The sequence below is a fragment of the Triticum dicoccoides genome, chromosome 2B, assembly GCF_002162155.2.
Source record: "Triticum dicoccoides isolate Atlit2015 ecotype Zavitan chromosome 2B, WEW_v2.0, whole genome shotgun sequence".
NCBI lineage: Eukaryota > Viridiplantae > Streptophyta > Magnoliopsida > Poales > Poaceae > Triticum > Triticum dicoccoides.
Genome location: NC_041383.1, coordinates 140699470 through 140708187, shown reverse-complemented (window position 1 = coordinate 140708187; position 8718 = coordinate 140699470). Strand labels below are relative to the sequence as shown.

Sequence of the window (8718 nt, the reverse complement as noted above, 5' to 3'; positions counted from 1 at the left end):
CGAGGCAGGGCGGCCCCGTCCTCGTGCCGCCCCCTCCCCGCCGCCTCCTGTTCTCGCGCACCCAAGTCCAAGGCCCTGCGCGCCACCGCCGCCCCCGCCGCCGACGCGGTCGACGAGGAGGCCCCCGCCTCCTCTCCTCCGTCAGGTGCGCCGCTCTCAGTCCCCTGTTCCTTCCGTCTGTCCAGATTTTAGATTTGGGGCTGCCCTGACTCTGTAGTCTGTAGACCTGCGTACTGTCAGTTTTTTTGCTATTATCCGATACTGTATGTGGAGCTGAAGACGCCCTGTGGTGAAGTGGAACAGTGGGTGATTGTTTTCTCGTGGTTGCAGATCCTGGCAGGGGGGTGGAGAACCTGGTGATCATCGGCTCCGGCCCGGCAGGGTACACAGCGGCCATTTACGCCGCCCGGGCCAACCTGAAACCCGTCGTCTTCGAAGGCTACCAGGTGGGCGGTGTTCCCGGAGGCCAGCTGATGACCACCACCGAGGTGGAGAATTTCCCTGGGTTCCCCGACGGCATCACTGGGCCTGATCTCATGGACAAGTAAGAGTGCCCCACTATCTGTATTGAATTGGTAAACGTTGTGTTTGCTTACTTATATCATCCTGGGGTCGTGATTTATGCCAGAATGCGGAAGCAGGCGGAGCGGTGGGGTGCAGAGCTTCACCAAGAAGATGTTGAATTTATAGATGTGAAGAGTAGGCCATTTGTTATCCGTAGCAGTGACCGAGAGGTAAGCACTTTGTGTTCTTCCTCTTGGTGCGCCATAACATATTTTGGACTCTGAACTTGCCTCTCGTAACAAGGTAGTGTTGCATGTGAATTTTGTGAACATTCAATGGTTACTATTACTGTGATGTTAGTCAAAACCAGGATCCGTTTTAAATTGAAAAGTAACAAAGCAGAGCTAGTGGAAAGTGTAGAGTAAATAATGTGAGCTCTGAACCAGTGCAGAATTCTATGTGCTTTACTTATTTAGGTCTTTGTCTACTCTTTTGCTCTACGATTATGACTTGACTCTTAGTTGTGCTGTAATTTTTCTTTGTATATGTATGTTGATGGCAAACCACCTGTTATTAATTTATAGTGCACGTGAATTATTTTGCACATATTTTTTGCTGCACTAATTTTAGTGACATATATATAGGTGAAATCCCATAGTGTAATCATTGCAACTGGAGCTACTGCGAAGCGACTTCGATTACCTCGTGAAGAAGAATTTTGGAGTAGAGGTATCAGCGCATGTGCAATATGTGATGGAGCATCACCACTGTACAAGGGTCAAGTTCTCGCGGTCGTTGGAGGGGGTGATACAGCTACCGAGGAAGCAATATATTTGACAAAATATGCGTGCCATGTTCATTTACTTGTTCGAAGAGACCAACTACGAGCATCCAAAGCTATGCAGGACCGGTAAGGCATTCTCTAAGTTTTTTTCCCTATAAAATTATATCCTTTACTGTGATAAATATCAAAATAGTCTTACCTGTTCATGTAAATCTTCGGTCCATGGATTGCCAAGATTTCACTTATTTTCAGTGTTAGCATCAGTTGATACTTGACAACTTAAACAACTGTAAAAGGAATGCACGATTATTTTTCCACCTCTCATCTATTGTAAATAACGTGAACTCATTCACCATTCGATGATGGCATTTAGTTGCATGGTAATATGCTGAGCTTCCACTTTAAAATGTTGGTTATAGCGGCACAATTGGTCTTCGTTAATACTGCAATAAGTTTAGATACTCAAAATCACAATATTGCCAGAGGTCCATAGAACTCGAGGGCTGTAATTTTTTTGGAACTTGTCTGTAGATGAAATTGTTAAGTTCTTTAAAGGATGTTAGCTCCTCTTCAGTTGCATGATATATTAATGAAGTAAAATTTCAATTGCCTGGATGTTTGGTTAACAGGTTGATTATGGCGAATGTTTCAGAGTACTCAACAACCCCAACATAACAGTACATTTCAATACAGAAGCTGTGGATGTTGTCGGCAATACGAAAGGACAGATGTCCGGTATTCAGTTGAGGAGAATCGATACGGGAGAGGAAAAAGTTCTTGAAGTGAAAGGTCTATTTTATGGGATAGGACATACTCCAAACAGTCAGCTGCTACAAGGTCAAATTGAACTTGATAGTTCTGGATATATTTTGGTTGATGAAGGGACAGCAAAAACTTCAGTTGATGGCGTATTTGCTGCTGGTGATGTGCAGGTAACTCCATCCTTCATTGAATGTCTGAAACTTCTTCATGATTGTAAAGTGTGACGCTTGAAGAAACAAGGACTTAATCCTGTTGCAGTTCATGTGTGCTGTCACCTCACCACGTTAATCCTGTAGCATGCTAGCACATCATCTCTTGATGACCCTGCCTCTACTGTTTGGAAAATTCCGCAGTGAAAGGCAATATAATTTGTTGTCTAAGACAGAAGACTTGTACCCACTCATCATTCGATACCTATCCATGAAACATAGATATTCAGATATTCTATTTATTATTTCAGCCCGTTATCATGAACTTTTTCTGTTTTCACACATCTTCACCTGCAGGATCATGAATGGAGGCAAGCCGTTACTGCAGCTGGATCTGGATGTATAGCTGCTTTGTCAGTTGAAAGATACTTAGTCTCCAATGATCTTCTTGTTGAATTTCACCAGGTATTATTTTTCATGCAAAATGTATTTGTTTAGCGCAATTGATCCATGTGCATTTGCCAGCTTCATTTTGATTGGTCGTCATTGTCTCAATGAAAACTGTCTCTTACCCTATGAATATCACTGGTCTTCATTATCATGGGTGTTGCAGTAATTTGTGATAAATTTTGTCCATTCTAATTAAGCTTCCTAGTTTCCATATATTAGCATGCTATGCAGGCACATTCGATTATTCTTTCGTGTATAAAATTTGGAGTTTAGACTTTCATATCATAAGCTGTAGCGATGTGAAACTGTGAGTTGATATGTTCTGAATAAGAATTTGTGACCTTGTGAGTGGATAAAACCTGAGCTACTAGAGATCATTAGTGTATGCATACTTAATGCACCTTCATATGTTTTGGGGCTTATCTTCTGTAACAACCAATCAAACTTATGTTACAACTCTTTGTTCTACTTGATTAAATTTCAGCCTGTTCGTGAAGAAAAAAAGAAGGAGATTGAAGGCAAAGATGTCGAGATGGGCTTCGACATTACTCACACAAAGCACAAGGGACAGGTGCCAAACATATATATCCTTAGTGTGCCTCATATAAACGTAAGTGTTCATGTCAAATTTGATCCTGAGCTTTGCTATCTTTGCAGTATGCACTCCGCAAGTTATACCATGGAAGTCCAAGGCTCATTTTGGTTCTATATACTTCTCCAACATGTGGTCCCTGCAGAACCTTAAAACCAATTTTGAACAAGGTTAGTTCTTGAATTTTTGTAATTGAACTTTGAACATCTTAACATCTACTCCCTCCGTTCCGATTTACTCGTCTTGGTTTTAGTTAAAATTTGAACTAAAACTACGACGAGTAAATAGGAACGGAGGGAGTACTTAAATAAAATTACTTGTCAGCAACCTTAAATCTAGTTATACAAAATGTATCTTAACATCTTCTTCACATCTACCTTAATTCTAGAAATAAATTTACTTTATGCTGTGGTTTCCTTTGACGACTGAACATCCATAGCGACAAGCCAAGCCAGTAGCCTGATAGTTTACATTTGGATCTGCTAGAGCATGCCGGAGCTCAATCGTCTGTTCTAGAAATAAAATCCTTATTGAAGATAAACTCAATCCAACAAAGAACAATATATGATTGAAACACACCAAATGAATTGAGTGGGCATATGCTCATGATGTCTGCATTGCATTGTGGCATTTATGAAGATGGAAGTCGATAAGAACTGCATCAGTTGAAGGTGCCAGTATGCATTCCAGTCATAAATATCACCCACTCGATTAAAATTGACCCTCCACACATGCATCGGTTAATTTCTAAATCTCATCTTGTTTTCAACACACACTGCTAAACAATGGTAGTCCACACATTACATTGGAGTATATTTTTGTTAGGGCCCTAGGTATATGTCTAAGACACTGGGTACAGATGTTACCATTTGAAATGCATTAGGTGGTCTGAACCACACCACCTGATAGCTGATGGACTGTTCTATGCCAGCAATTTGACAATGCATGGATGTGATTTGATCACCTTGTCTATTTTTAATTTCATGAGAATCCCCTATTCAAGATAGCACCCTTCTCTATGCTTGGTGATACACGCGTCATCACAGCGGTAACCTTGTAAGAACTATGAATTTACCACTTCGGTGGTAAGAGTTTAATCTGGTAGCTGCTCGACTACCATTGGGTGCGGCACTTCAACTGCAACACCCTTGCTGATATATGGACTACATACGGACTGAAAGGACTGAACAAACACACTAAAACGTGTCTATACATCTGATTCAGAAAAAAAGTTAGAACATCTTATATTTGTGAACGGAGGGAGTACATAAGTTCACAATTTGGTACAGCTTCAAAAAAAAGTTCTCGTGCAATTATATGTTATTTTTGTTGCTTGCTGATAATGATATCTCATCCTTGTGAAAATGATATTTCTTACAGGTTATAGATGAATACGACGAATACGTTCATTTTGTTGAAATTGACATCGAGGAGGACCCTGAAATAGCAGAAGCTGCAGGCATAATGGGAACACCGTGTGTCCAGTTCTTCAAAAACAAAGAAATGATCAGGTTTGCTTCTTAGATTGGTCTTGCTAGTTTTTCTACTAAACTACGGCCGCAACCTAAAACACAACTTACCTAAACATTGGGTTAGCTGAAATATGAGTATTTTATTGTTCTTAGTGAACCTTCTTGCTCTATGACGGCAACCACTTTTGTACCTTTACATAATTCCAGTTTTGTACTTATCCTTTTGGTAGTAATAAACCAAATTAAGCAGTGACCACCATGCTCACTTCATTTTCAATGGACGGGCTCTGCTGGAATTACATATTCCACAGTTAACAATTTTTTATATCCAACCACAGGCTTAAGTTGAGATGTCATCATCCTGTAAATGAGGCCAAAACACATGAATGACGGGCATGTTGTACGTACACATAGAGATAGATCAGTGGTCAACACTTTGTCCATCTTCTTTCATGAATGCCATTTTGACGATGTTAAATAGGACAGTTGGCAGGATAAGTGTGCTCTCTTTGCAAGTACACATCTTAATCGTGACATATGGGTAGTGTTGTTCCGGGTTAACAAAGCTTCTACCATGCACCCGGAATTTCTCCCAAATATGTCGAACATCTCTTGGGCAGCTTGCAGAACCCCTGTCTTGCCTACTTTATATGGTGTCATAGCAGGCCCACCCTTCTGATATACCTTAATCTTGGAAATGCAGGACTTTCTCTGGTGTGAAGATGAAGAAGGAATACCGGGAGTTCATCGAGTCGAACAAATGAGCTGAGCTCATTGTTCGTTCCAGGGTTTTGAAGTGTAATGGCCTCCATTTACACATATATTGACTATATTTAGAAGCCACGCTGGTGGGCAATTTTTGGTCAAATTATCAGATGAGCCTGGTGCAATCCGATGCCATAGGAAATTAACCGACCGCCCTTATTGAATCCAAAATATATTCTTTGTTGTACAATATAACATCTTGTTGACCCCTTGCTCATGATCATCTCAACAATGTGCATACCTCTTTATGTCTTTACTCAGTACAGATCATATGCAATCTATTGCTGTCAACACAACTTTAAGGGCACCGCTATTGACAGCCGTTTCATGTCTATTCATCCATATGGTGCTCTCTGTCTTTCCCCTGCCCCCTCCTATCCCCTCCTCAGGGCATCTCCAGCCGTTGGCCCCCCAGGAGGGGCAAAAAATCGCCCCTGGGGGCGCACCGGCGCTAACTGCGCACTGGGGGCGCCCCCCAGTCGCGGCGCCCACGGTATTTTAAAAAATTTAAACACGGCGCCCACGGTATTTTAAAAAATTTAAACACGGCACAAACACGGCGCAAATTCATAGCAAATTTCGGCGAGTTCGTTCAAACTTAAACATATTTTACAAAAAAAAAACCGGCGGGCTACTCCCGCCGTCTCCCTCGCCGCCCGCCCAACGCGTCTACATGCCGAGGAGGCTGTAGAACCGCGTGTAGTCGCCGCCGCCGTCGTCGTCATCGTCGTCGCCGCTGCCGCCCCCGCCTAAACCTCCGCCGTCCCTGCTGCACCCCTCCCCCGGTTGGCGCGGCGGGTTGGAAGGTCCGGGGGCGTCGTCGTCGTCGCTGTCGAGGATCACGACGCCGTGCTCGTCCTCGCGCCCGCGCTTGCGGGCGGCGATCTCCTTCAGGGCCCGGCACTGCCGGACCGTCTCCTCGCGGAGGTAGTCCTCCCGCGCCCACCGCATGGCGTCCTCGTCGGAGAAGCCGCGCCGGGCTATCTCCTCGTACTCCGCGGGGAGGCCGGGCTCCTTCTTGGGCTCGACGAGGCCGGGCTCCGGCTTAGGCTCGACGAGGACAAAACGGCCGGCGGGGCTCCGGCTTGACGGGGCGCCGATACGGACGCCGGAGCTGCGGGTGCGCGCGGCCACAGGCGTGTCCTGGGGCTCCGGCTTGACGGGGCGGAGGCAGGGCGAGCCGCCGGACGAAGAGGAGGACCCCCCGGTCTCCATGCGCCTCGGGGTCCAGGAGCTTCCCCGGCGGCGTGAAAAGGAAGGGGGAGCGGGGTAGTCGAGGCGCGGCGTGTTGCCGCCCTCGATGTACTCGAGGACGGCGTCCAGCGTGCGCCCTGGCACGCCCCACCATCGACGCCGGCCGGCGGAGTTTTGCCTGCCGGAGGGCACGACGCCGTTGGTGGCCTCGAGCTGCTGGGCGTGACGGCGGCGGAAGTAGGGCTCCCACAGCGGGCTGTCGGGGGCGTACCGTGGCGCCTCCCTCGCCGCAGGCGGCAGGTTCGAGCGGATGCGGGCGATCTCCGCGCGCCGCACCGCGCCGGAGGGTACCGGGGGCACCGGCACGCCGCCCGCGCTGATCCTCCACGCCCCGGGCACCCGCATGTCCGGCGGGACCGGGTACTCGGCCTCGTAAAGGAGGCGAGCCTCGTCTTCATGGAGATGGCGGCGGCCGAAGCCGTTCGCCGCCGCGCCGTCGCCTGGGAAACGTTCGGCCATTGGAAGGCGGCGAAAAGGAGGAGAGGAGAGGGAGGAAGGAGCGACGGCGGAGGGGAAGGAGCGACGGCGGAGGGGAAGTGTGACGACCGAGTGCGCCGGGGCGCGGCATATATAGGCCGACGCGCCGCCCACACGCGTGGCACCGTGCGTACGCGTGGCGGGCGAGGCGAGGGCGAGGGACGCGCGTCGTCCGGCCTTCACTGCGCCGCCCGTGAAGCATCAATGGCGCAGGCTGACCGGCGCGGCAGCGCGGCAGCTTTGGCATTGATTCGCCGCGGGAAATGAGGCGATGAGGACGACGAAGGGCCGAGAAGTAACCCGGTCGCTGACGCGTCGGGCCCGCGGTTTCTTCGCGCCAAAAAAGTTCGCCCGGCGCCCCCGAGTGCCCCCCAGCGCGCCGGGTTCGGGCTGGGTCCGCCGGCGCTGTTTTCGGCCCAAGCCGGCGAAAATCGGGCTCCTGGGGGCGCGACTGGGCCGTTTTTTCGGCGCCGGCGCGAAAAAATCGCCTGGGGAGGCCTTCTTGGGGGCGCGGCTGGAGATGCCCTCAACTCGCAGCATCTGATCTTTGAGCTGTTGTCATTCTTTAATGGCATGTTTAGTTGAGGAACCAAATGAAATGGAATGCCATCTACCAAATGGGCCGTTCTATTGATGCATTTCTTTAAAAGCGAAGTCAAAAGATTTACCTCATTCATTATAATTAAAAAAAGAGTTTATAGAGCTTTCTCAAAAAAGATGAGTGTGGCATGTTTTGAAATACAAAAAACTCACCCTCCTAGCATGATATTTCTCAAATGCCTAGCCCTCACGGCGTCCAAATCCGAGCCTCCTCCTTGATGGCCTCTATATGTAATGCGGCAATTTGGACTTTTTGAAATAAGCATTTTGTTCGTCCAAAATTGTTGAGTTGACAAGCATGGTGAGGAAAGTCATGACCTTTTGATTTGCAGTGTTGTGGCCTGCCATGTTGTTCCACCAAGTCTTGACGCTTCTCTTGTCCAGCCAGCAAGATAGAGCGAGAGCCTCCAAACCAAGCCAAGTCTTGATCATTCTCCAAGCCGGACCTACATAGAGGCCAGTGGGGGCCTATGCCCCCACTCAATTTTTAAAAGATTAGCAAAGTTTGCTTGTATTTTACTGAATTTACTTCGGAAATTCAGATTTGGTGTAAGAAGTGCCCCCACTATAAAAGAAATTGGGTCCGCTCCTGCTTTTGCAGAGGGGTGTAAAGACCACATTTTGCCCATCCGCGCTTGTGTGCTTGGCTCGCCCTCATGCGTTTGTGATTGAAATAATTTCGTTCATGAGTTTATTTTGGTTATAGAGATGGAATTTGCTTGGGCTCACATCTTTTAAGAAATTATGAGATTACCTCTCATATGGCTATTGTGGAATCCAAACTCATTCCTAAACCTGTTGAGTCCCTTTACCCTTCGATGCTGGCGGAGCTACAACAAGGCCGATCAGGCCATGACCCAATGTTGAAGCAAAAAAAGTTACACCAAACCCAATCCAGAACTGTTTGGC

General features: G+C 47.4%; 1 protein-coding gene across 1 annotated transcript in view; it reads left to right on the top strand.

The window, feature by feature from the left end:
* LOC119360679 (thioredoxin reductase NTRC-like) overlaps nt 1-5741 on the top strand; it is a 6516-nt gene extending 775 nt beyond the window's left edge. The window contains exons 2-11 of the mRNA XM_037626212.1: nt 5-145; nt 331-544; nt 629-734; nt 1149-1414; nt 1941-2220; nt 2557-2664; nt 3134-3220; nt 3307-3411; nt 4622-4752; nt 5417-5741. Of these exons, the coding sequence (XP_037482109.1) occupies nt 5-145; nt 331-544; nt 629-734; nt 1149-1414; nt 1941-2220; nt 2557-2664; nt 3134-3220; nt 3307-3411; nt 4622-4752; nt 5417-5477 (1499 nt within the window). The 3' untranslated portion in view covers nt 5478-5741. The remainder of the gene's footprint in view (nt 1-4; nt 146-330; nt 545-628; nt 735-1148; nt 1415-1940; nt 2221-2556; nt 2665-3133; nt 3221-3306; nt 3412-4621; nt 4753-5416) is intronic.
* Nucleotides 5742-8718: the final 2977 nt, after the last annotated feature.